General features: G+C 46.9%; 1 protein-coding gene and 1 long non-coding RNA gene across 3 annotated transcripts; both read left to right on the top strand.

The window, feature by feature from the left end:
* The first annotated feature begins 6,170 nt into the window (after nt 1-6,170).
* LOC105538342 (chromosome unknown open reading frame, human C2orf91) lies at nt 6,171-20,533 on the top strand. Its single transcript, XM_011978185.1, is given in 4 exon segments — nt 6,171-6,429; nt 6,431-6,487; nt 11,918-11,994; nt 20,516-20,533. Coding segments are annotated over 4 exon segments (384 nt in total). The 5' UTR covers nt 6,171-6,190; the 3' UTR covers nt 20,527-20,533.
* A 4,824-nt stretch (nt 20,534-25,357) lies between these two features.
* Nucleotides 25,358-27,500, top strand: LOC105538341. 2 transcript variants are annotated; one of them, XR_001005883.1, is made up of 4 exons: nt 25,358-25,809; nt 26,571-26,679; nt 26,867-26,936; nt 27,230-27,493. It is a non-coding gene; the product is annotated as an uncharacterized LOC105538341 (long non-coding RNA). The 2 variants fall into 2 exon arrangements; XR_001005882.1 differs by lacking the exon at nt 26,571-26,679 and having other exon boundaries at nt 27,230-27,500.
* The last annotated feature ends 378 nt before the right edge of the window (nt 27,501-27,878 follow it).

Below are 27,878 nucleotides of genomic sequence, written 5' to 3'. Positions count from 1 at the left end.
ACCCCGTGTGGTTACAGACAAGAGAAAAGGTTAAGAGCATGAATGTTAGAGTTTTTGAGTTTGGAAGCAGCTTATGAGTTGCATTAATAATCAGTTTAGGTTTTCAGCTGGAACCAACCATCATCACATTTCAGTGGCTTAACACAATAGGTTATTTCTAGCTCATATCACCATCCAATGCAGGCTGATGAAGGGGTTCTGCTCAAAGCAGTTGGTTAGAATCCTGTATTCTTCCATATTCAGGTTCTATCCTTTCTAAGTCCTCAGAATCATCTCCATTCAGTCATTGACTAGGAAAAGAGAGAATCATGTATGGGCAGGAACTGGAAATGACGTATGTCACTTCTATCCACTTTCTATGGGTCAGAATTCAGTCAGATGGCCGCATCTAACTTCATGGGAGGGAAAGTGGCATCTTGTTGTGTGCCCAGGAGGAAAAAAAGAAATATCTGATGAACACCTAGCCAACTTCTACTTCCAAAACTGTGAGTCCTGGGAAAATTATTGAACATCTCAGAGGCTCAGTTTTCCCATTTGTAAAATGGGAATAATGATACTCTTACCTCATAAGTAGGATTCTTGTGAGAATTAGTTTATGTATGTATGTCATCCACTTAGCCTGCCATAAGTAGATGAATGACCATTGTAGTGAATATATGTACACATTCATAGCATGAGTTATTTGGTTGTGACCCTATGAGAGCAATTGTGGTGGTTTTCCCAGCCTTTCTCTGCCCTCTCCAGGTCTGTGCAGAGAGAGGAAAGCTTAGTCTGTTTATGACTGACCTACATCATTCTGGCCCCAAAGTAGATTATTTTCTTGAAATAAATCATTTGGTTTGGCTGACTCCATGGATCAAATGCATGAGATTATTTCCAAATCTCACTATGCCTGGTCCATGTAGACAGAGCCATAACCTCTGCCAGACAGCTCTGCTCATAGCGTATGCAGGCTGCAGAATGATTCTTGTTCATTCTTTCATGTTATTCCCACACTTCAGAAGTCTGGAGGGAAGCTGAATGTTTGCTGTTCTGGGATCATTTGAAGCCGGGCATGCAAAGAGTTTCGAGTCACTTTCAAGTCTGCCCGTAGGAAATCTTTCTTGGCAACCAGACAACTAGAATTAGTTATTAAAGGCATGTCAAATGAATAAAGACACCTCTGTGAGGAAAACCGCAAGAGCAGTTACTTTTTCTAATATGAATAGGAGGCTAATATCAAATCACCTTTAATTTTCCACTCTTTCTTTGCTCTTTCGATAGTAGGTCACATCTAATAATACAGAAATAGTGGAAAACCATTTCTGTTTTCATCTATCACTACATATGCCCACTGCAGATGTGTGTCTTAAAAACCAGGGTCTGGAATTTAAATGAGTACCTGTACACTGACAAGGCTGTTTCCTCCAGGAATGTTCTGCTGGGTGCCAAGCTTGTGTTGCCCTTATGGGCTGTGAGAAGTTAATCCATGAGACAGAATAAAGCATGGTCTTGTCTCTATACCATACACCCCACAGAGCCCAGGACACAGCATTTGCTGAAAGGCAAGGATGACCTTGAAGACCTAGCTACCATGTTCCACAAGGACCAGGGGAGAAAAGCCGTGGGAAGGCATTTTGTAAACACAAGCCTGCCTTCCAGATATGAGTTCCCAAAGGCCTGGTGAACTCTCTTTTCCATGTGGCCTATATTTAGGGTCACTATGGATAGATGTGTGGATGGGGGGAGCTGGTGACCAACAGGGAGTGCTGTTTAGTGGTGAGGAGACTCCAGAATCTGGGGCATTGCCTAGGTTCAAACCCCGGTGCTGCTGTGTTTTGTTGTTATAATGGGCTAGCTGCTCTGTTTTCTGGGCCTCAGTTGCCTCATCTATAGAATAGGGACAATAATGTCTACGTCATATGGTTGTTGTAAGGATTAAATGAAATAATTCTTATGAAGCACTTAGAACAAATGTGTGGCATCAAGTAAGCTCTCAATGAATGTTGACTATTTTCAGTAGTGTTATCAGCAATAATATTAGAGTTACCAATGGGGAAAGGATCCCTGGTTGGATGGGTTGCACAAACTCAAGCTATATGGACTTAAGATGGGAGGGAATTTAGTTGTTTTAGGGAAACAAATTAGTTTCCCTCTCAAGTGTAGCCACCTTGAAAGCTCTTCTGTTGGGTAGACACGACTTGAGGCTTCATGGTAAAATGGGGAAACTGCCTCCACACAAAAGCCCTCCCAGGGAGGCAGTTTCATATTCTGGAAAAGGAGGTTTTCACTGAAGATCAGAAATACAGAAACCATTTGTCTTTTTCAGTTCAGGCTGCTACAACAGAATACCATAAACTGGGTGGTTTAAACAACAAACATTTGTTTCTCACAGTTTTGGAAGCTAGGAAGTCCAAGATCAAGGCACCAGCACCTCCAGATGGTGAGGGTCCTCTTCCTGGAGAGAAGACAGATGGCTGTCTTTTCTCTGTGTCCTCAAATGACTCTAGTCTCTTTCTCTTCGTGTAAGGTCACTAATGCCATCATGGGAGCTCTATCCTCATGACCTCATTTAAACAAAATCACCTTCCAAAGGCCCCACCTCCTAATGTCATCCTATTTGGAATTAGGGTTTCAACATATGAATTTCGGGGGGTAGAAACGTGCGGTCCATAATACCATTTAACTGACCACACTTACTCCAGCCTTCTAGAAATTAACCCCCCATCAACTGAGCTCCCCAACAGGTGGGGCTCCCTGGATAAGTCTTCTGTTAAGAGTTTTACATGTCTAAGAAATTTGCATACCTTTTTAACTTTTAAAGGCTGAGGGGTCATTTTCCAGTATTTGCCCCTGGACCCAAGTGTAGGCCAACCTTGTGGCTTACCTGGCCCTGGTCCTCACCTTCAGGGTAACCCTTCCTTCTCCCTAGTAGCCTCAGGCCAGGGTGTGGCTCTCCTGCTTCTTTTCCATTGACATTGAAGGTGGATCTTCCACGGATTTTGGATCCATACCAGGTGGCTGCTCTGAGGTTTCTGGGTTTGTTCTGGGAGAACCGAGATTGGTTGTGCCACACAGTGCCTTAATTTATGGGTATAAATCAGGAGACAGGCAAGAGACTAGCATGCTGTCTGCAGGCAGTTAGCAAAGTAGCCAGGGAATTCAAGACAGAACTCTTAGCCTTTTTTGTCCTTGTGGTCTCCATCTTGGATAGTTTTAGACGCAATCACTGTTTAACTGACCAATCAACATTGTGGCCTTAATTTTGTGCATCAGTTTCTTGATCAAAATGTGAATTAAATGAGAACAAGTGATTATTAGTTTTTCTTTGCTTGTTTGTATTCTCTTCTTTTTTCAAAAAAGATATCTATTTTAAGGTGGCTAATTTATCCATGTAGAACTCCAAATGAAAATGGCAATGGGAAACTTCACTTTGATTCTGGGATATGGCTGTCTGTTTGAATGTTTGCCTTTGTGAATCAAAGCAAGCAGTTGATTGCATTTGATTGACTGGACTTTTTTTTTTTTTTTCTAACTACTTGTGGTGCTCTAGAAACACAGTCTAAGGCCTTTGGCAGAGGATGGAGCCTGCGGAGCCTGTGTGTGCACACGTGTGCACGTGTGTGCATGTGTGTGTAGAGAGTGGCGTGTAAAGAATCACTGGTGAAACAGAGAATGAAAAAGCAGAAGTGCCTGAGTGCCTGCTCTGTGCCAGGTGCTTTCTTGCATTTAGCCCAAACCAAGGAGGCAGATATTATTAGCATTGCATATGAGGAAACTGAGGTCAAGGAAGGCAAGATAGTTTGTTGAAGCTCTAGTACCAAGTAAGAGGAAGAACTGTGGCTCCAAATCAGTCTGTCTGACTCAGAAGGCTGATCTCTTTTCACTTTGAGGAGGGAGGTGGGAGAAAGAGAGGAAGAGAGCCAGAGGAGGTAGAAATATGGAGAGAAAAAAGAGAGACTACCCCAGGGACAGGGTCTAAAAAATCAATACATAATGAAGCCTGAGCCAAGGTGCTAACTCTGCCCCTGACTGTACATCTGACTTGCAGACCTTTTATAATTTGGCTCTCTTCTCATCCCCAGCCCCCATCCTTCCCATCCTCCCTTTCTCATTTTGCCTGGGGGAGGCCTGACCTGCCATGGTGATGCTGGAGTCTGGGGCTCCTCCATCTGGAACTGGGCTCTCACGGTGGTGGTGGGGAGGCCAGGACTCTGCTTAGGGGCCATTGCCCGGGCAGGAGGAAACTCCCTCAGCCTCCGTCTTGAGCTGGGTCACCTGTGGGAGGGTGCCCAGGGCCCAAAGGTGAAGGAGGGCTGGCGCAGCTTCTTTGCCCAGGGCTGACCACTCCCAGCATCTCAGGCCAGCAGCCACTCAGCACCATCTGCCTCATTTCCTGTGCTTCCTCTTAGTGAGTGGCAGCTCGGACTCTTGGCTGCAGGCAGTTCTCCTGAACCGGTCACCAGGGCTCAGGACGAGCCATCCAGATGCAGCTGTGACAGTGTGGCTTTCGTCTTCATCACAGTGGACCCTGTGGGAGGAAAGCCCCCTTTCTCCCACTTCAGCCCACATCTCTCTTCCCAGAGCAGCACACTGTCACCCAGGAGGGGCTGCCGCTTCCCCGGTCGTGGGAACCTCTGCAGAACCTCCTCTCCTGGGCACTCCTGAGTGAAGAGCCAAGCCAGGGAAGCCTGGGCATATAAGGCCTCAATTTTAGATTAGATTCCCAAATTTAATTTCCTATTCCTTAATTTAATTCTGCATTTTAGTTTTGTTTTTATTATTTACATGGGTTCCCTTTAATGATTCCAAATTGCTGCTGCCCTCTAGCAGTGTTTTGTCTTAGGTTAACGTCTTGAAAACCGATCAGCATTGGAGTTTATTCCGCACTGGGTTTAGTTATTTTCTGAAACGAAGCACAATTAAATTAGAAGAATGAACATGCTCTTTAGAGGATTAATTCATAATAAGCAGGCCATGTGCTACAGCTCACAGAAGAAAGGGCACAAGGATCGAAAGCTGTTTTTTCTGCCTAAATATGAAAAGTACATTCTGCAGAGCAGAACAAATCAGCTAATGACCTCCAGAGCGCTGGCCAGCCCCAGAGCGGCACGGAGCTGGCATCTTGAGTTAGCGCAATCCCCACCGACGCTGCTGCCTACCTTTCCTCCCCGAGAAGGCTGGGAGCGGGCAATTTGCCTGGCTCATCTCTCCTCAGCACAGCTGATAGAAGCCACTGTGGGCCTCCTAAATTCTACCCTCAAGAAGCCCCAAACTCCACAGCCCGTGGCTTCACAAGCTGCATCCTCAGAGCTTCCTACAGCCCATTAACTCATTCATTCTTTCATCCAAGGAATGTTTTACTAGCTCTTGCTATATACCAGCCATCCGTGGGATGGCCCACCCTCGGGACACATCAGTGAAGAAAACATACAAAGACCCCTGCCCTATTGGAAGTTATTCTTGAGCAGGCAGAGACAGATAATAAACGGTAAAAATAATAAGTAAATTATGTATTACGTTAGAAGATGATGAGTGCTAAGGAGCAGGGGGGTTGAGAGTAGGGGGATGTGTGTGTGTGTGTGTGTGTGCGCGCGCCTGTGTGCTTTGCAATTTTTAATAGGATGGGTCATGGTAGGCTCATGGGGAAGGTTTCAATTGAGCAAAGACTTGAAGGAAGTGAGAAAGTGAGTCATTTTCAAGCATGTCATCCAGGTCAAGCCTGTTTCAGAAGAAACAACGATAGCAAAAGCCCTAAGGTAGGAGTGTGGCTGGTGAGTTCTGGAAGGATGGGGACAGTGGGCGCTGAATGGAGGGAGTGAGTGGGAGATGAGGGGGACCCCATCAAGTGGGGCCTTGGCTTTTGCTCTGAGAGAACTGAAAGTCAGGGCAGGGTTTTGAGCAGAGGCAGGACATGGTCTTTTACTAAAGGATCTCTGGCTGCTGGCTGAGAACAGACTTTACGGGGACCAGGTAGATGGAAGGATGGAAGACGGGAGACCTGTCAGAAGGTTCACAGCTTAGGCCTCTGAAACTCCAGCCCCAGGTTTTCCCATACCATGTTCCCCAAACCCCCTCAAAGATCGGAGCTCAGGCCTCAGAACCAGGCACAGAAGCTTAGAGTCTCCTACAGTCACCTTTCTCCCAGAAGGATCAGCATATTGTTTTTTCTTTTTATTTTTTAAACAGCCAGAGCTCGCACACGGTGAGGATGTCCAGACCATTATTCCTCGATTGGCCCTGGAGACCCCTCTGCAGCCCCTCCCAATCTCTCCCACTGACCCATGGACCAGAAGACTGGATTTTGCAATGGAAGGGAAATTGCAGGCAGCAGACAGCTCTGCACTGTCCCTTTGGCTTTCCTCAGGCACCTCTGAGAGAGAGACAGCCTCTCAGCCAAGTACCCAACAAGGGACATGAGAAGGCTTCTGCTGTGCAGCTGCCAGAGAAACGGGACAGATCAAAGCAGGAGAGGACCAACATCTGCAGTAACCAAAGCAAGGACAAGGTACAAACACACTGAATGAACAAATAAGCAGATGAGTGATTGATGGGTGGGGGGAATGAATGATTAATGCATAAATGAATGATTGATGAATAAACAAATGGATGGCCTGGAGCTGGCTTCTGCTCCCTGCTCTTTGGGTGTCTTCTCTCCTGGGAACTGAAGATTAAAGATTCTCCTGTGACCTTCACCTCTGGGATTCCCTGCTGGTGTTGGGATTACACCTGCTTCTGAGCCCAGAGGTGGGGGAGGCTTTAGCATAGGATTAGTGGCCCAAGGCTGCAGGGTTGTGCTGGAGGAAGGAGGCTGGAAGCAATTGGGACTGGTCTGGAAGACCCCTGGGCAACTTGTAGGTTCTGAGGGCGGAGAGCTCCAAGGATCTGGGAGGAGAGACGGGTGTGTTGGGAAGAGGGGAAAAGGAGTGGTTTAGTTGTTCCTTCCTGGTTCCACCTTGGACATTCTGCAGATGCTGGGCCTTGGGTTAGTCTCATTCTAGGGCCTGTAAAGATACAGAAGTCTGTCTCAATGGAGCATTTGAATGTATTATCCCAAAAGGCGGGAAGATTTTGGTAATCAAAATTGTCAGAAGCTTCCCCAAAAGGGCAGGCTGGTGAAGACTCCAGGTCAGGCCCAGGCACTGGTACCACCCAGATGCTTGATGTGCCCCCACTTCCAGAAGCTTATCTCTCAGTGTGGCCAGATCCCTGTGCCTCTGGGGGAGAAGTACCCTACTGGGGGAGGGTTTGAGAAAGCAATGTTTAAAGACCCCGGGTCACATGGCTCCACTTCATTTTGGAGGAACATCTTACCTGGGGATTCCCATAGAATCTAGTTTGGGGCCAAAAGACTGCTCCTAAAGAGTACATGTACACAGTCCACTTTATATTCTAGACTTTGATAATCATAATCAAAATGGCTTCCATTTATTGAGTGCTTACCAAGAGCTTGATGTTGGGTTAAGAGTTTTAGCTAGGCAAGGTGGCTCATGCCTGTAATCCCAGCACTTCGGGAGGCTGAGGTGGGCAGATCACCTGAGGTCAGGAGTTTGCGACCAGCCTGGCCAACATGGTGAAACCCCGTCTCTATTAAAAATACCAAAATTAGCCACACCTGGTGGCGGGCACCTGTAATCCCAGCTACTCAAGAGGCTGAGGTGGGAGAATCACTTGAACCTGGGAGGCGGAGGTTGCAGCGAGCCAAGATCATGCCACTGCACTCCAGCCTGGTGACAGAGCAAGACGGATAAAAAGAGTTTTGCATTCTGACCAGCGTGGTAGCTCACGCCTGTAATCCCAGCTTTGGGAGGCCGAGACGGGCAGATCACCCGATATCAGAAGTTCGAGACCAGCCTGGCCAATGCAGTGAAACCCGTCTCTACTAAAAATACAAAAATTAGCCAGGTGTGGTGGCAGGCACCTATAATCCCACCTACTCGGGCAGCTGAAGCAGGAGAATCGTTTGAACCCAGGAGGCAGAGGTTGCAGTGAGCCGAGATCGTGCCACTGCAGTCCAGCCTGGGTGACAGAGCGAGACTCTGTCTAAAATAAAAATGTTTTGTATTTGCACATCATTCAATTATCTTATGAACCCTGGGATGTCCCTCATTTTACAGATGAAACTGAGGCGCAGAGAGGCTAAGTGACTTGCTGGTAAGTGGTAGAGCCAGAACTGAACTCAGATGGATGATGGCCATTTGAAGTTGAAAACTGAAGGAACTTTTCCTGAGGTCCTACTCTAGCAACTGTGCTGAGCTTTCGCTCCTCTAGAACAGACACTCTTAACCCTTTGGGGGCTGCAGACCCCTTCAGGCAAGTGATAAGAGTGTCCAGCCTCTTCCTCGAAAGTGTACACTTTGCATTTTGCACAAGTGCATTTTCCAGGCAATTTTGGGGGTCCACACAGGCCTCCTGAACTCTGTTTTAGGTATTCACTTTCTGCAGTGATTGTTTTCCTTTCTCATAACCCCGAGGGCACAGGGCAACCCTCAGAGGGGCCCCAAAATCACCTCAGTAGGGAATGGAATCAGACAGGACAGGTTAATCAATGAAAGCTCACCTCATGCTCCTTCCATAATTGCATTCCTGCCTTTTCATCCTAACAGCCAGCACTTAGGTTAATTACATTCCAATAAGGATCCCAAGTCTGGGGCCTCTGGAGCCTGCCCTGGAACCTGTTGACATGCCATCTGCTTCCAGAGGGATTCTGGAGACCAAGGCAGCCTTTTAAAATTCTTCTCAGTTTTCTTTGCTGTAAGAGGGACAAAGGACCCTGTAACAGATCTCATCCAAAATCCAACTTTCTTAACCCACCCACATCAGCCCTGAAGCTATGGAGGATTCTTTGGTCCCAGGCTGTCTTGCTGAAGTCAAAACAGTAGCACCTGTTATTCCAAGTCGATGACCTTTGGAAATACCTGGCTTGGAGCGAGGTGGCCACAAATGGACAGGGCCGGTTGGGGAGAACCAGCTCAGGGCCGGAGAATCAAAAGTCTTAGGAGCTCCCTCAGGGGCTGGGTATTGTGCCGCCTCAAACACTGCCAGCTTCAGTCATTTATTCATAAGATTTATTGGAATCTCCCGAAAGGGTATCTACTCTTTGCAAAGAAAACTCACAAGACAAGGAAATAGAAGATAATACACATTATCATATATATTTGGATTATATTATATATAATAATATATAGGAATATATGTTATTCGTATATATTATTATATGTAATATATTCTGTATCTATTCCATATAATTGATATATTGCACAGATATATATATGTAATATTCCAGAAATATAACTTCATCTAATGCAGGTCCATGCATTCTCCAGGCACAGTGAAGTTCACACAAGTAACAGAGAAAGTGCAGGGTTCACGGTGATTTGAGTTTCACTGTTTCCCAAATAGAGATGGCTCTACTGCTTGCCCCCACCAAAGGAATGAGGTATAAAATGGAGAGGTCTGGTGTTTGTTATATGACTTACAGATGCCCCCTCCCCCACCACGGCCCTGGACACTTCTTTCCTGCAAAGAAAAGTTTCCTCTGGGACTCTTTATTCTCCTGGGTTTGAACCCCAAGAAGCCCTCCACAAGCCCAGCTCCCTTGGCCTGCATCCGCAGGGCTGAGGGCTGATTTTCTCATCCTTGCCGAGACCGCTGCTCAGAGGAAATGGCTTGTTTTGAGATGGAAACTTTCTTGCTGCATGAGGGAGAAGAGATGGAGTTTGGCCCACGATGCCATGAGTATTCTTGGGTGGTTAATCCCCGCTCCAACATTGTAATCCTTGTGGGTGATCTGTGGTTTAGCAGAAAGAGCGTCGATTTTCAGGAAGGCAGGCCAGTGTTTGCATCCTCGCTCTGCCAGTCATGAGCTGTGTGCCACTGGGAAAGTCACTTCACCTCCTTGCATCACAGTTTTTTTCTCCTGAGTGTGGAGTAGGGAGGGAGGGAGATTTACTTTACAAGGTTCAAATTGAGAGAAGCAGGCCATGGTGCCTGGCATATTCTACATATGATTTTCTTTCTTTCTTTTCCTGAATGAAGGCACAAACTTATAAAGCACTTTGCAGATGTCAGAAGGTACTATTAGGTTTTTCTTTATCAGTGCACTTCAGCCTCGTCAACCTCCCACCCCATTCCAGTCTTCCTTCTCTTAACCTCTCCCACTACCGACAGCAGGTAGTCTACTCCAGATCATAGCTGCAGGCTTTTCCCTGCAAATCTCACTACCAGGTTTAGCATCCCTCCTAGGCTTCAGAGCAGCCACCAGTGCAGCCTCAGAAATGGAGATGCCCACAGACAGGTCAATTTCTCCATCCCTGTTGCTTCTGGTTTAACAGCAGGGTCCTAACATCCAAGCCTGTTAGGGCTGCCTCACACTTACTGTGGAGAGGGAGACTGCAGACTTTTCATGGCACGGGGTGGGTTATAAATGGGCATCAGCCTCCTGGGGCTGAGCTGGAATCAGTGGGTGGGTGTGTGATGCTGACTCCCCTCACTTCATTTGACCATGGCCATTGTGGGAATCACCACCATCATGCTCACTCTTGCTGCCAGCATCCAGCACCCAAGTCAGAGCTGTCTGAGCCTCAGGGAGCTAACCCCTAAGACACAGCAACCAAACTCTAAAGAGGACCCCAGACCTACCTTTTTTGGGTAGATTTTGCACACTTACAGGTGGGGTATTTTAAATGGAATCTTGAAGGTAAGGGTGTGGTTGAGGCAGGGGGTGGGGGTGGTAAGGGGATAAGAGGAGGAGAGAAGGGGTCAAATAGGCCAGAGGAGATTAGGGATTTAATTAAACTGCCTGTTTGAGTAAGGGCTTTTAGGTGCAAAGCTGCTTTGCATGATAATGGCAGTTTATCTGAATTCCATTCCACTGAAGGAAGCTTCTTTTACACTTAATTACTGTGGCTCTTAAGCCTGGCTTTTCCTTAATGCCTATCCCCAGGGTAAGGAGGGAAGCTTACCTCTTAGCTTCAGTCATGCTGGCCACTGTCACAGACAGACCCCTCGTCATCCATGCCTGTAAGAGGTCTGTCCACGAAGCAGGCAATAGCTAAGTGAATGGAAGGCCTTTAGGATCCCCTAGCAAAGTCAGGTCTGGCTTAAGAGGGTGACCCCTGAAGTCGTTTGATAGGGTTCCCCAGCCAGCAGGGGCAGCTGAGAATGGCTCTGGGCTTAGGTTTCTGTGACTTGCCTTGGGGTCTCCGCTCCCAGAAACCCCAAACACCAAACAGGACCAACATTCCCCTGGTAGGTTCCTGCTGCTTGCTGAACAGCAGCGCTGGACAAGCACAGGTGTGGTTGTTTAAGTGAGCTTGGTAGGGTCTGGACCAGAGGGAGACTCCCTGGTTGACTTGTCTGGGCAGCCTGCATCTTTGGTGGTGAAAGTGACTGCTTTTCAGGCAGAAGGACAGCATTCGGTACTCATCAGGACAAAAGGCGGAGTAGATGGAAAGCCTGGTAGAGGGAGAAGAGAGCCCTGATACAGAGAGGGGGAAGCCAAGGGAGATGGAGACTCCAGCACACGAGCAGGGTAGGAAAGCGTTAAAGGGTTTGGGAACTCCTGTTTCCAATCACTTGTCAGCCAGCTTTGCTCGCAGCCTTATCAGCAGGGATAGGGCCGCGCAGGGAGAGGCTCTGAGCGCTCTCGTTTCCAAGCTCTTCCCAGACTCCAAGCTCTCAGTGTTCTCATTACCTTCTAAGGGCTCCTGGCTCAGTCTGGGGTGAGGGCCACGGGGAGGGGGCTGGAAACCCAAACACATTTAATGGAGTAGAGTGCGAGTTACTAAATACAGCCCGGGGTTGGTGGTGAGGCTGTCGAATCTCAGCAGTAAACCTTCAGAATCCAACTGTCCCTCCTCCTCTCCCCTAGCGCAGGCTGTGTCTTCGCTTCCATTCAACTAGAGCTAAAACTCTTTAATGTTCTTCCCTTTTACAGTTACCCCGAGTCAGAAATCTTCATTGTGTATCTGTGCAGTTACTTTTGGAACTCAAGTGAAGGACTTTACATGTCAGGCAAAGATGTCTTGGTAAGACTTGACTCATGTTAGCCTTTTGGGAGACAGTTTTAGTTCTGCCATCTCATGGGGTTGCTACCTACCTGTTTTAACCATTAGGTAATTTGATAAACCTACTTTCTATATCTCCATTCAAGTTATTGGTTTAAAAGATGTTGCCTGGGAGAGGGCTGAGGGCAGAACCGTTGGTCATGCCAATATAGATTGTCCTCTAGACCTTGACATAAACCCATCGTCAATATTTTTGGGGTGTGGATACTGTTATTAAACCAGCTACTAATTCCTTGTACTGTGCGTCTCTAATTTATAATCCACCAAGGATCCAGAAGGCTGCTATGAGAAAAGGTATTAGGTTGGTGCAAAAGTAATTGTTTATTTTCGAAGAAAGTAATGACAAAAACCGCAATTACTTTTACACCAACCTAATAAAAGTTAAAAGCACCTTTCTATAATCCAATACACTTGGTCCCATGAATCTCCCTAATTTGCCATTCTTGCGATCCTGCTAAAGAAGAAAGTAAAGTTTACATGATATTTTGCAGTAGAAAAGAGATGTTATGAATTCAAATATAAGCATCATAACCACATTTTTGTAAGGAGCAAGAGTTGCCTGCCAAGAAGAACAGTGGTATGCATGATGGGGATGCCAGGGAGCTGGGTCTTTAAAAGAGACTGACTGGCCAGGCACGGTGGCTCATCCCTGTAATTCCAGCACTTTGGGAGGCCAAGGTGGGTGGATCACAAGGTCAAGAGATCGAGACCAACCTGGCCAACATGGTGAAACCCTGTCTGTACTAAAAATACAAAAATTAGCTGGGTGTGGTGGCACGTGCCTGTAGTCCCAGTTATTTGGGAGACTAAGGCAGAAGAATCGCTTGAACCCAGGAGGCGGAGGTTGCAGTGAGCTGAATCACGCCATTGTACTCTAGCCTGGCAACAGAGTGAGACTCCATCTCAAAAAAAAAAAAAAAAAAAAGAACTGACCTAGGAAAGAAATGGGGGGGGTGAGGATTTAAGTTAATCAAGAGAAGAGATTGGGACAGTAGTTTGTAGGAAATGTGCTAATTATTTGGGGGGCACAGGGTTCTGTCCTGTGACTGCAAGAATAGACCTTGGGCAAGAACCAAGAGTATCCCCTTATGTACAAGCCACAAGGCCTCCGTTCTTCCAGGTCTGGAAACTTCAGAGGTTCTGAACACAGGCTGTTTGGTGCCTCCATGCCCCTGCTCATGCTGCTTCATCTGGAATCCCTTTCCTTGCTGCCCACCTGGTGAACATCTGCTCATCCTTCCTTTTCATTGCAAGTCTGATATCCTCTAACAAGTCTTCCCTGCCTCCTCCTCCCCTCCAGTTCCAGACTTCCCAGGTAGAGTTCACTACTCCCACTGTGACCTTTTGTTCCCTGTATAGACTTCTGCGTTTGCGCCAAAATCATTTTATTACATAGAGGCTAAAGACACAGAGTTTGAAGTTCAGAAGACTTCGCTATTTAGCTGTGACTTTGCCTCTTGCTATAACCTTTCTAAATCTCAGTGTCCTCATTTGTAAAGTTGGGATAATAATAAATACCCACTAAGACTGGCCTGAAGAATCAACAGAAAATGAACACAAAGCTCTGTATTAGTTACTTATTGCTGCATGGCAAATTACCCTAAAATCTAGTGGCTTAAACCAATAATAAACACTGTTTTCTGTCTGTGGGTCAGGAATTTGAGAGCAGCTTAGCTGGGTGGTTCTGCCTCATGAGGATGCACTCGTGATGTTAGATGGGACTACAGTTATCTGAAGGCTTATCTGTGGCTGGAGGTACTGTTTCCAAGATGACTCAGTCACATGGCTATGGGCAGAAGGTTCCAATTCCTCCCTGGCTGTTGGTGGGCAGCCTCAGTTCCTCTCCATGTGGACCTTCCCACAGGATAGAGCTTCCTGAGTATCTTCACCACATGGCATCTGGAGTCCCCTAGAGTGAATGATCCAAGAGAGAGCAAGGTGGAAGCTGCATTGTCATTTATGTCCTGGTCTCAGAAGTCATGTACTATTATTTCCATAGATCCTATTATTTATACCAGCCCTAGTCAGTGTGGAAGGGCACTACACAAGCATGTGAATTTCAGGAGAAGATCATTGTGGGCTATTTTAGAGGCTGTCTACTACAACTATTTAGCTCAATGTTTATCAAAAGCATATCATATGCAGGGTGCAGTGGTGTGTGCCTGTAGTCCCAGCTACTCAAGAGGCTGACACAGGAGGTTTGCTTGAGCCAAGCAGTTTGAGGGTATAGTGAACTATGATCACGCCTTTGTATGGTCATTGCTCTCCAGCTTGGGTATCATAGTGAGATGTTGTCACTAAAAGAAAAAGCATTTCATAAGGGCTTAAGAAACAGTAGCTGCTATTATTAATCCATACATTTGTATTCCCTGCTAGAAAATAAACCCTTGAGGGCACAGATCACGTCTTGGGCCTGTTTGTACCTTAAGTCCCTAGTGTAGTGTCAAGCATACTGATAGGTTTATACTAAATGCTGATGGAGAATACGTGAATGAAGGCTTATTGAGGGCTAGTCTGGTGGCAGGCTCAGAGTGAATGGGGAGAGAATTCACACCCAGATGTTAAATAGGATTCTGTAATTCAGGTGCTTACCTGGAATTGCCAAAGTGTATAGAATCAGGATCTGAGAGTTCCTCATATTTTCATGCTCGAGTACCAAGGACATTTGATATCAAAACAGTAGGCAGGGCAAAGGTAACTCTTATGATTCTCTTTGGAAAACAAGCCCTGAGCAGAAATTTGGCAGGGAGCAATGGTCCCATGATCTAAAGAGGGACCCCACTAATGTCTAATTCTCTGGGCCAAGGCAGACATGGGAAGCTCTTGATATTTTTGTCGTACTCAAACTCCTATCTTGATGACACCTCTGTCCTTCTACCGGGCAGAACAATTTCCCTTTCTAAGAAATTCTGATGCACATTTCTTAGAGTTAATTAAGAAGTGAACAGAGGGTTTCATGTCAGAGGCCCGCCCCGCTACTGCCACCCTTTATGCAGGAGAGGGTTTGAGTCTGTGAGGTAACTGATACTCTAGGTGAGATTGAGTTTCCAGACGTCTAGCTCACACTGGAAACCTTGCCCCTGCCCCTGGGCTCGAAAGTTCACCGATTGTCCCTTTTCCACAGACAGAGCCCTCTGTCCTTACCAGTGCTGTACTTTTTTGCCCCAGTTTCCAACAAGGAGCCATTCCTATGAGGCTGCAGCTCCAGGAGCCTCAGAGACAAAGACCAATGGAAGAGTAGGTGTCTTCTCAGAGATTTTCCCATGTAGATCACATTCCCGTTTGCCAGAGGTTCCATTTTTTCCCTGTTCCTTGAAATCCCAAACAAGTGACTTTACTTGTCTTTTTCTGCCTTTCTTAAAGCTGAGACAATACAGGGGAAAATCTTTTCCTATCAGGGTGGAAGGAGCTTGCACTGAATAACATTTTGCCTGTGGATAACAAAAAAGAAGATTGAGACATGCAAATTGTAGATGGGACAGAACTATAGGAGACATATGATATTTGAATTGCCTCTAAACCAAACCAGAAGCAGGCATGGTGGTCTGCACCTGCAATCCCAGCTACTTGAGTGGCTGAAGTGGGAGGATCGCTTGACCTCAGGATTCAAGGCTGCAGTGAGCTCTGATTGTGCCACTGTACTCCAGTCTGGGTGACAGAGTGAGACCCCATCTTGAAAAAATGAAAGGAGAGATAAACAAAACCAGGTCACCACAAGGAAATGCGAAAGGAAATTTAAAATGCTTGTTGATTGAAATAAAAAAAAATATAGTAACTGAGTCTGAAGGAAGTAGTGATAGGTCAAGGATCATTGTAATTCAAGGCAACTGGACTCTGGAATAACCCTCATCTTAAAAGAGCTTTTTAAATGGTATTTATTTCACTTTCCATTAGGATTTAACCAGGAAGAGAACATTTTTAATAGAGGCAGCATTGCGAAACGTGGCCAGTGGGAGAGTTGGGGTCTTGTGTGTATGAGGAATTCTTTGGGGCGTAGGACTAAGGCAATAGAGCTGGACCAATACAACTCTCTTGGTTTTCAAATTCCACCTCTATGTAGCTATGGAAAGAATTGTGTCATTCTTGGTAGAAAACCCAGCCCAAGTGTTCCCCTGGAGATGAAAACACAGAATAAGAATTTTAAGAAACCATTTTTTGGGGGAGTCAAAAGAATGTTAATGAGACAATTGATTAAGTTATACAAAGAAGTTAAAAATAAAATAAATACTATGTCCAGTGGAAATATTTTACTTGCTCCCCTAAAAACCCACCCCAAAACATAACATTGAGCTTTCAGAGGGGAAGCAGGGAGTGGGACACAGAAAGAAACCAATGAGAGGACAGCATGGAAACCACACTGAGGAAACAGAACTTTTAACCAACGATTATTAGAAAAATAACAGCAATCATTGATTAAACAAATTATGGTTCTAGGAAAAGGGGCACAAAACAGTCAGCCTTGGGAAGACTGCCATGTTGGGTAAGCACAGAGCTTTAGGGATGACAGCTCTCATTTCCTGTGCAATTAAGAACATTGTTCTTTGGGTCATCTCAGTCAGTTGACAGTCACTTTTTGAGTGCACACTATATGCCAAGCCCTGTGTTAGATGTTGGGGCTATAACACCTATGTATCTTTGTAGATATGCTCCCTGCCTTACACAAATGCCCAGGGTATGGTGAATGTGATAAGGCATAATAATAGCTAAAATGTATTGAGCACTCGCTGTGTTTTAAACACTGTACAAGCACTGTAATCCACTATGAGAATAGAACTATATGGTTTTGGTCACATTTGTATCTCCATTGCCTGGCACATAGGTATTCAATAAATATATTTTAAAAATCCTTGCAACAACTCTCTGAGGAGGTATCATTATTACTCCCATTTTACAGATGAGAAGACTGAGGTCCAAAGAGATTAAGCACTTGTTTGGTGCTATTGTTAGGAAGCCATGGGACAAGGATTTGAACCCAGGAAACCCTGCAAAACACTACACAATGCTGCCCCTTGATAAGTACATGAGTAATCAAAATGCAAGACAGAAGGTAGAAAGCACTCCAAGGGAGATTCAAACAAACTGCCTTGGAAGTTCTAACCTCTGGCAAGGAAAGGGGACAGTAAGAAGGGAAGGATCCTTGGAAGAGATGGCATTTGAGTTGGGTCTTAAATGTGGGTGAGATTTCCTCAAGGGGGTACAAGGGGAAGCATCTTTAAGATAAAGGAAAGTCAGGAACCAGCACTCAGAACTGGATAAGCGAAAGGTGTATTTGAAGACTTTTACACTTCCAGTTTGCTGCGGAAGTAGCCCTCCTCCATGGCAACAGCAGGAGATTATCTGGAGTGGGTCAGAAGCGGTAAGGAGCAGGGCTTCTCGTGCTGTCACCGCACAAGCGTTGCCTGGTGATTCAGCAGGTCCATGGCGTGGCCCCTGGTGATGCCAAGGCAGCTGGTCTTGGACCACACTTGGAGCAGCTGGGTTCTAGAGGGCCTTGCTTTTCTGGCTGAAGGGTGTAGACTTTATTTGGTAAGCATAGGGCTGCACAGATGGATTTTTAAGCAGGAAAATAAGGCTTTAGAAAAATGGCTTGGTGGTAGTGGTATAAGATGCCCTGGAGAAAGTTGGGCTTTGGTTTCTTTAGCTCCTAACTTATAACTCTCAAAGCTCAGAATACTGGTTCAGTCAGGGCCCACATAGGAAAACAGAAACCAAAGAGATGATTAACAGAGATCTTTTAGCCCTTGAAGTTGCATTGTCACTTATTCACCAGCGCTGCCTAGAAACTGTTTTCCCCTCCTCCAAGACCAGCCAGAAGCAAAATTTGTCCTTAGTCTCTAGTGGTTAGAAAAAGAGAGGACATGTTGCCTTGACTTTGGGCTATCCTGATGGGTCTGTTCAGGTTCAAACTGGGCCCATCACTCAGCTCACTCTGGATCACTTTTTCATGACTGGTAGAGCTGCTTGGGGAATGAAAAATGCTGTGAATATCAGCCTGAAAAAAAATATCATCAGGAAATTAAATATGTGGCTTAAAAAAATCCCACACTGCTTTCTGGCTCTGGTCTGTCTCCCAACTGGGATCTCTCCCTCGGCATGGAGGCCTCCTTCCGGCCTCCTCCCCCTCCTCTGGTTCTCCCACCCTCTCTCTTCCCCCTCACAGCCTCCCCTCCTCCCCTCTTCTCTTTCTTACCCTATAGGACCTCCGGCCCGCCTTTTTTCTTCTCTCTGGGCTCCTCCCTGGTGGCTTCAAGCTTCCCTTCCTGTCTCCAGGCTTCTAGCTATTCCCCAGCTCCACGGAAGCATCTGTCTGTCTCTCTTTCACTTCCCATCAGGGAGTCCTAAATGCTGAATAGGCCCTTCAGACCAGGCCCTGAAGGGGACTTGGCTGGGGCAGTAGGGGGTGGGGGGTGCTGGGGACCTGCTGAGGCCATACAGAAGCCCATTGATAGGCAGCCCTTCCACACAGACAACCCAGTCCAGTCTCCATGGCTCCAGCGGAGAGAGGCGTCCCTTGAGATGGTGGCCAACATCCCGGCCACCATGAATGACCTCAGTGTCTTCGGTGGGCAGGGGGACCTTCATTCTGTAACCTCCAAATCCTTCAGGCCAATCAGTCCCACCATGGGTGTGAATATATTCATCTTGAAAATAATTTGTCAGTACATCTCCATCAGTGGTGCTGATTTCATTAATTGGAAGAATTAGCTCTTTGTGGCCAATGGAAGAATATGGAGCCAAAACACACGGAATACTTTTCCCCAGTGACCCAGAGACCCTTGGACGAACTCCTGGGTGCCATGAAAATGGATCGTTTTGCAGAAAGAATACCATTGGATGTTTATTTAACATCACTCTCCATCCCCCCAAAAAGACCTTCAAAATGCTCTCACATCTGGCTGCTTTTCTTCCCTCACTTTTTTTGTGCAGAGCCAGGGCAGGGAGGAAACTTCATCAGTCTGAAAACATCCAGCAGCAAAGTGTAAATTAAATGTGCAGGGAGGCCAGGGGAAGGGGAGTCTTACATTCTGGGGGTGGAGTAAGAAGACTGTGTCCTCACCCCTACTCCATACTGGCAGAGCCGGTTTTTACCCTGTGTCTCCCATTAGGAGCTGTGTGACCTTGGGCAAGACACTTAACCCTTCTGAGCCTCTGTTTCCTTCTGGTAAAACAGGGAAATAAGCACATACGGGGCTGTTGGAGGGCAAAAGGGAATAATGTATGTAGAGTGTATGGCACATAGACACTTGATTGATGGTAGCTACTATTGTGATTGCTGGGATCAAAACCAGAAGAGAATCCCAACTGTTTCCATGCCTCAGAGACTCACTATTGCTGGCCCCATTCGGGGAGACAGATGGGCAAAAGTAAGTCCTATGGGAGGAGACAGATGGACAAAAAAGGGTGATCAAGGGGATCGGATGGACTGATAGGTCGATGGGGTAACAGGTGGATGGAACATCCCATGGGGAAGGTGGATTTATGACAACCCAAAAGAGACCTTGAGAGACGGTGTCCCATGGCAGGGGCAGATGGATGAGGGTCCAACAGGGGAGACAGAGAGATGACAGACCAAAGAGGAAGACAGATGGATGGCAATTTCATATGGGGGGTGGGCAACCCTGTGATTGGGGGGAACAGATGGACAATATGCTGACGATGAAGCCCGGGCTTCCTGTTTAGTCTCTATTCCTCAGGCCTGGACATCCCTGAATTCTTAATAACCTTGAGGCTCTGTGAGGATGAGAGAGAGAGACAGAGAGAGAGAACTTCACACGGCCTGAGAAGACGTGAAGCATCAGGGTCAGTCTGGCCTCTGTTCCTCCGTCCTCCCACAGCCCCTCCCTGGGTGGCCCCACAGATAAAGGCTCAGCCATGATGAGGAGGAGGAGGAGGAGGAGGGACAAAACTGCTTTTGGAAAGAAAGGGAAAATAAAAACTAGCTAAAAGTTTTATTTATTTAAAATAAAGGCTCAGTTATGCTTGACTGTAAACACGCAGGCCCATCCCTCCCTCCCTGGCTCTTCTTGTGGCAGAGGGCTTGGACCACACAGTGAGCTGGGGGCAGGAGGCAGAGAAGGCCAGTGTAGGCCGGGGGAAGGGGTGTGACTAGGGTGCCCCAGGTGTGGGGAGGGGAGAGGGGCTGTGGAATTTAGTGACCTGCTGAGCACAGCTGGGTTGGGCTGGCTAGACCCTCTGGCCCTGTCTCCTAGACCTTCAGCACATACCATCAACAGTCCATACGGCTTCAGCCACACTTGCAGCACAACATGGGGAGGCCACAACGTGGGGATGCCAGGGAAATGCACACACACACACAGGTGTGCAGGCCTTTCTCTCAACTCTGTCTCCATCTCTTTGTCAGAGATAGCACAGTGGGGTCCTCGGGGAGGTGGGCCCAACTCCAGCTGTGACTCACATCTTCTATTTGAACTAGAAATCCTACCTGCCTTTTGTCTTCTTTCTTGCAGGTTCCACCTGAATTCCTTCCATGCTTTTCAGCGACTGAACCGTTTGGGTGGCCTGGAAGAGCCTGTGAGCTCCCTAGAGAAAGGAGACAGTGTGGATGGAGAAGAATCTGGAGTAGAGACAAGTCTGGGGACCCTGCCTTTCAAGTCTTTTGTGTGAGGGCTGCGTTGGTGGCCCAACTAGCCAGGGAAAGGCTATGGTATGCGGGGTCAGGCGGGAATAGGCAGGAAATGTTTGTGATAAGAGGCTTTGCCTCTTGCAAGCTCCTCTGGTTTCCAGACCCAGCTGCAGGATAAGGGCCCAGGAGCTGAGCAGGAAGCCTCAGAGGAGGCTGCTGCAGGAGCCAGCCCTTGGGATTTCAGCAGGCAAAGTTGCAATCAGAGGCCCCTGGGGGCTCTGAAGACCGTGCCTGGGGATAGAAACGACCCTGGGAACCCAGCCAGGGCTGCCTTCCTTTGGGATCAGGAATTTCAATCATACTTCAGAGGGCCAAATCAATCCCTTAAGAAAAGTAAAACAAAACAAACCCCAGCTTTGTTAATCCAAGTTGCTGAGAGGGTGGAGCAGGTGGGAACTACAGACTTGACCCCCCAGGGGATTTCATGCTCTGGATTGGTCCCAGTTGGAGCCATTCATTAATGTTAACCAGTAGAAATGGAAAATGGAAGGGTATACTGACAAAAGACCAGGCTGGAAGCTCTGAGAAGGAATCCGTTCCAAGAGGATCATCTGCTGAGGATAAATAGAGTCATCGAACAGCGAACAGCGTGTCATGCAGGCATTTGCAAAGCTTGGTGCTCCTTAGATTTCCAGTGTCTCCTCTTTGCCCAAGGCCCAGTGACTCCACCATCTGTGGTTGACTTGGCCAGCTCACAAAGGAGCAAGATGCTGCTGCACAGGAACACCCCCGTGAGCGGAGATGAGGCTGCAGGCCACTTGCTATTGTACCAGCGCTCCTTCTTAAGGATTAGCAGCTTCTATCTATCCCTGGAGGCTACACTGTAAATGCCTGTGTAATGCTAATTTGTGGTTGGCAGATTGATTGGGAAGGAGCAGGACAATGGCAAGAGGAGGCTGAGTTCCCTCCTCCTCCTAGTGTAATGGTGTGCGTGCATGCTGTGTGTGTGTGTATGTGGGTGTCTTCTGGGAGAAATGTAGCAACAAGCCCACAGAAAAGATGATTATTCAGAGAGGAAGAAGATTTACTCACCGATGCCCAGAATCTGAAAGACATGCTGGAGAGGAGAGATGGGAGTCTATGAAGCACAAATCCAGGGAGATTTTTTGGTGGGAGTAAGTGACGCCCCATCACTCTTACCATATTCTATTCATTAGAACCAAGTCCCTAAGTCCAGCCCACACTTAGAGGAAGGGATTACATGGGAGGCAAGAATCACTGAGAGCCATTTCAGAAACTGCCTACATTTAGAAAAACACTGAAAAAGCTCCCGGCTGAGGGCCTGGCACATAGCACGTGCTCAAGGAATTGTTACTTGGACCAATGACTCTTCTAGGATGTGAGCTTGGTTTTCCCACAGTGGCCTGGGTCTCTGCTGTCCCATCTTTATTCCTGTTGGTTCTGCTGGGTTTTCTCCAAAGGCTTTTCCCTCTGATACTGGGAGGTTTGTGACTAGGCTTTCTGCGTGTGGGGTGGCAGACAGGATAGACGCTAACTTCCACTCCTGCTGTCTTCTGAACAGCCTCTTGACGACCATGTGTGGTCTTGCTTTGTGGTCAGTGTACAGATATTTTAATTTCCTGCTCACCTGCTCAGAGGAGGATCTGATTTCTTCTTGCATTTATTTTTTCTCTCCCGCAGCCTGTGGACAGGTATTTCTGTCTGACCATCTGGTAGCCATTCACCTTTATGGTGGCGTGAGAAAGGAATCAATTTCACTTGTTTCTTTAGTAATATCTGCCTCTTCTGACAGCAAGTTACCTTTATCACCTCTTAAAATTCTTACTATGTTGGACCTTCTGGTACCTTGGGGACTCTTTCAATCCCCTAACTTTGTGCAACTGCATCTCCCTCTTTGGTTTAACCTCTCAGGCCTTTCTTTTTGCACCACGGTTTAATACATTCCATATCTACTTCTAAGTCTGCTGGTACCTCTCCCCACCCACTGCCTGCTGAGAGTGACGGATTCTTCCTGACTAGACCAAGTCTAAAGTAATCACAAAACAATCAACTGAAGGAGAAAAGCTGACCCCTGCCCTCATCCTGCCCCTCTGCAGACCTCTTGAGGCCTTTTGTCTAATTGTGGTGGGTAATTTGGACAGGGCAAAAAATGGGGAAGATAGAGCAAATTTCTGGACAAGAATGAGGGGAGAGGTGAGTGGAGCTTCTTCATCTTGCTCTGGTTTTGTGTCCTGGGTGTCTCCAGGGTCCACTGTCTCCTCCGAGACTCCTAGAAAGTGAGGAGCCATGGATTGGTATCCTACTAACAGATGGGACATCAGAGGCCTCTGGTACAGAGTATAAGCTCAGCTCACCATGCTCTTTTGTGTTTTTGCTGGAAGAAGTGTTGAAAAAAGGAGTAGTTATACACTGGCCTATCTAGCCATAGAATACAAACACTTAGGGTGAGCGCCAGGGAATGCCTTTTCTGAAAATGGTGCTGCATGGAATGGATGATTAATTCCCTGGTTAAAATGAAGCCAGACTATCTTTCAGAGTCTTAAACCTGCTCCCAATACCCTCCACATACTAGTTTCTAATTGGTTAATGAATATAGTCACTATTTCTAGGGCCTGGTGCTCCAGTGTAGTGGTCAAGAGTGTGCACTCCTATTTACAATAGCAAAGACATAGAACCAACCCAAATGCCCATCAATGATAGACTGGATAAAGAAAATATGGTATATATACCATGGAATACTATGCAGCCATAAGAAGGAATGAGATCATGTTCTTTGCAGGGATATGGATGAAGCTGGAAACCATCATCCTCAGCAAACTAACACAGGAATAGAAAACCAAACACCACATGTTCTCACACATAAGTGGGAGCTGAACAATGAGAACACATGGACACAGGGATGGGAACATCACACACCAAGGCCTGTCTGGTGTGGGGAGGGGAGGGAGAGCATCAGGACAAATAGCTAATGAATGCAGGGCTTAAAACCTAGATGACAGGTTGATAGGTGCAGCAAACCACTATGGCACACATATACCTATGTAACAAAACTGTACCTTCTGCACATGTATCCCAGAACTTAAAATAAAAATTAAAAAAAATTACCCTGGAAAAAGAAAAGAGTGTGTACTCTGGTTAGAAAGGCTTTGATTTAGGTCCCGGCTCCTTTACTTACTAGCTATCCTTAGCTATCCTCTCAAAAATGTCACTTTTCTCATCTGTAAAATGGCTATGTGAGGGTTTCTGTTTTCATAAGATTATGACAAGAGTTACACAAAGTAATAAATAAGAGATAATAAGTAAGTAAATGCATAGAGCGTCTAGTGTGTAGTAAACCCTCAAAGTCTGCTATGTCTTATTATCTCTGCCCCTAAGACTTTCCAGCAGCTGAAGCCTCAAATTTTGGAGCTTACCATCTCTGCTGCACATCTTTCTTCCCCCTCCCTTGAATGTTGAGCTGCCACAGTAATTGCATTGGATTACCCTCACCCCAATCTCTCTCCTAGACATCCTGTCCCTGGGACCTTGGCCCCACTCCCTGCACCCCTGCTCTACGCTTTTCTCTGGAGTGTGAGTCAGTCTCCAAGTCCAGTTAGCATATCTCTGTGGAGTGTCCTCTGGGGGCTGAGGGACAGTCCGGCTGGGAGGTCTACTCCTTATCACGGATGACCTCGTTGTGAACCTTCCTGAGGCAGTGGGGAGAAATGTAAAACATTCAGACAAGTTGTTATTTGTCATCCCTCTCACCCACCCCTAAAAAGTTAACGGCATTTAACTCCCTCTCTAAAACACAGAGTTTAGTCAAAACCCTTTTTGTCTATAGACATAGAGTGAACGTTTAATTTGGCTCTGGAAGCTGTGCTGAAGAAACCACTCGGGAGGCCAGAGGGGATGTCTGTGGTCGGTCAGATCTCTCTATGTGAGAGGGGGTTAGACACGGAGACAGGGAGGAGTCAGTGTGGTCTGAGGCTCCACGGTGATCCAAGGCTGTGTCCACAGTGACTCCAGGACGGAAGCTTCCTTGGTTTCTGCAGGACACCCTGGCAAAGCAGTGCCCCAAGAACAGTGTCATCTTTTTCATTTGGAAACTGAGACAGTGCTCTCCCATGTAACAGAACTCCCCCACTCTGTCCTCTCCGAGCCCCACCTCAGGAACTTTTTGGCGTGGATATCAAGGCCTGGGATGGGTAGTTTTTTCAGAGAAGATGAATCATCTGCATACTTTCTTCAGAGGGAATTGGGCTTTCAAAACCCAAATCTCTCATGTGATGTAAATAGTGAAGCTGAAGGCCAGGATGTCAGGGTGTTAGGGAGGTTGGCTATGCTAGGAAAGCAGGAGTGCTGAGTTAGTGGACGGAGGCGGATTTTGATGAGTGTTGCGAATAACTGGTTTGGCATGGAACACGGGATGGCTTTGTACCAACTCATTGGTGGGGAAAAAAGAGGCTGGCACCAGCAGAGGACCTAACTGGCTTAGGTAGAGTGATGGTGTCTGTGAGCCTCTTCTCAGAGACTACAGAGCTTCCCGAGGAGGGTGGAACTGATAACTTCCCTAAAGCAAGGAGGAGGGTCATTCTCCTGTCTCAGTTACTACTGTCCTGCCCATTGGAGTGGATAAAGCATATTTCTTAGAGAGGACAACAGAAGTGAGGGGTTTGGGGAGGGAGGTGATCTTGAGGACAGTAGGAGAAATGAAGTGAAGACATTTTTCCTTTCTGATTCTTCCAGAAGAGGACAAAATCGGTTGGTGGATGATAGTTGCCCTTTGTCTAGAGGCTGGATGTAGAAGGTGCTGCAAGCTCTGCAAGCTGATTAGTTAATGTGGAAGCTGAAACCTACCTTGGGAAGTTGACCACTGACCATTGTCTTGCTTTTACCTGGGTTGCTTCCTTGTTTCTCTGTAGGTTTATAGCAAAGGGTTAAGGCTGAATAGATCTCTGCAGTTACAATTATTCATACCAGAAGATCCTGCTAACTTCTTTGTTATTTGAGCAGCTAGATGAGATTCCTGGTTTCCATAATCTAGACCTGGAGGTTTATACAGGAGAGGATCACTGGGGCAGACTTGAACCATGGTGCCCACAAGTGGGGAGGGTGCTCCAGGGCCCATGGAAAGAACTTCCTTCTGCAGTTGGAGACAGCCTTCTTTCTGTGTGGGTGAGTGGAGACATAATCCCTTTTATCCTAGCTTTGGTTTGCTTGATTACCTCTTTAGCAGTGCAATTCGTGACTGCAACAGGTGTCAGACTTTGTAAAGGCAGAGGCTGAGAGCTGGCCAAGACCATTTGTCATTCCTGACCTGTGTAGCTGGACCTTCGATCCTATGAAGTCTTATTCCCAATTGCAGTTGCTCGTTCTAGGGATGGGAGATAAGACATTGTGTTGATTTCTGACAAAGTCCATGAAACAGTCAGAAAGGGCAGCCTCTTCTTCCAAATCCAGAAAAGAAGCTATGATGAAAGAATTGGGGTGGGTGGAATGGGTGGCAGCGACGGTGGTTTGTCACTGTCTTGGAAAATCATCCTATACTTTTACAAATCAGAGGAAGTGAAAGAGAAGAAACAGCTGGACTCTTTTCATCACCTTAGCATGTATTTTATCCTGAAATAACACGCTACACTTTGAGAGAGTGTAGAAAGTGGGCAGTGCAATAGAGTGGATGAGACACTGAGATCGTTTCCCGGGACACTGAGATCGCAGTCTGCTGCTGACCAGTTGTGCAACTCTGGCGAGTTGCCTTTCTGGGTGGATCCAGTTTTGTCCTCCTTTGGAGGGAGCAGGGAGAGCAGGGGTGGACAGGGATTAGGTGGTCTCTAGTCTATGACTCACTGGCCACAGCATGACCACCTCTCCCTCACACAGCCGAGGATGGGGATTGCTCTCAGCTGCTGTGTCCTCTCCCCTCCCGCCCTCCCCAGCGGGTTATCATGCTGACTCGACTAACACAAACCCCCATCTGGATGCAGTCCAAACGCCAGATGTGCCCCCGATTAGTGTCGGTCTGGGGAATGTTTCCATGACTGAAAGGTCAGTGTCAGCTGGAAGTGCCCAGAGTGGGCGTCTGCTCCCCACCCCACGTCAGCTGCAAGGGCTGAACCTTCCATTATCTCACTGGCCAAGGAACTGAGCTGGGTGGGGTGGGGGGCAGCAGGGGTGGAGTGCTGGCCAAGTTCAGGAGGTCCTTGTTTTACTTGCCTTCTCTCTTCACTCTCAGGCTGAAGGACAGAGTGTGATTTTCCACTTGGAAGAGACTCCAGGGCTGTGCAGAGAGGGAAGCCCTGCTGGTGTGTAACTGAAAACACTTAGCTCTCCTTTAGATCTGCAATGTGCTTGTGTCTCTTCCGATTTTCTTATGGGGGCTGTCACCTCCACTATGGAAAGAGAAATGAACGATAATATTGCGATGGGCTGGGCTGCCATGTTTTGCTCTATTTACAGGTCATTTTAAGTATTGCTTCTACACTTCAGATGGGCTTTCATGTTTAATTTCATGCGAGTAGGGCCATGCAAGGCTTTCCTCTAGGTAGCAGTGAAAATTAAATACAATTGAGTTTGATGTGTACCTTATTGATTCCAGACCCATTTCAGTAGACTGTGACACTTCAGCGACCTGCAAATTCTACACATTAGAGTTCATATTTTATACAAACTCCGTACACCTAAGACGTGGACTTAACATTTCTACCAGCAACATCCAACTTCCAACAAAAGATGCAGGCCCATCAGAAGATGAAAGCTACGAATGAAGATGCATTAAAGATGAGATTTATGGCCACCCCTTAGGGAAAGAAAAGATTCATAAATAATTTCATGGAAATTACCCCAAAATAGAGTCATAATTTCATTAATTTCACATTTTCCCTTTGGTTCTCCGCAGGCCACATCTTGTTTCATGCGTCACCACAACTCCATTTCAAAAGGATGAGGTAGGAGAGGGGAGAGGTTGTATGTTAACTGGCCTGGGAACAGCTAAGTAATGAAACTGGCTCAGCACCTGTGATTGATAGTGTTCTGTCAAAGCACGGAACTTCTCTTCTTTGCTTGTGACTGGCAGGTGAAGCGTACTTCTCTGTGGCCCGTGGCTGCTCTGGCAGAGGCGGCCTTAGAGAAGACCGCTTGAGCAGGGGGAACGGTTGATAATCAGAGGTAAAGTTGAGGAAGGCCAAATGGGCAGGCCTGACCAGAAGTGCTTTCAGGGTATTGTGGCAATCATCTCTCTTCTGCAA

The sequence above is a fragment of the Mandrillus leucophaeus genome, unplaced genomic scaffold, assembly GCF_000951045.1.
Source record: "Mandrillus leucophaeus isolate KB7577 unplaced genomic scaffold, Mleu.le_1.0 Scaffold190, whole genome shotgun sequence".
NCBI classification, from domain to species: domain Eukaryota; kingdom Metazoa; phylum Chordata; class Mammalia; order Primates; family Cercopithecidae; genus Mandrillus; species Mandrillus leucophaeus.
This window is presented reverse-complemented; position numbering and strand designations above follow the sequence as displayed.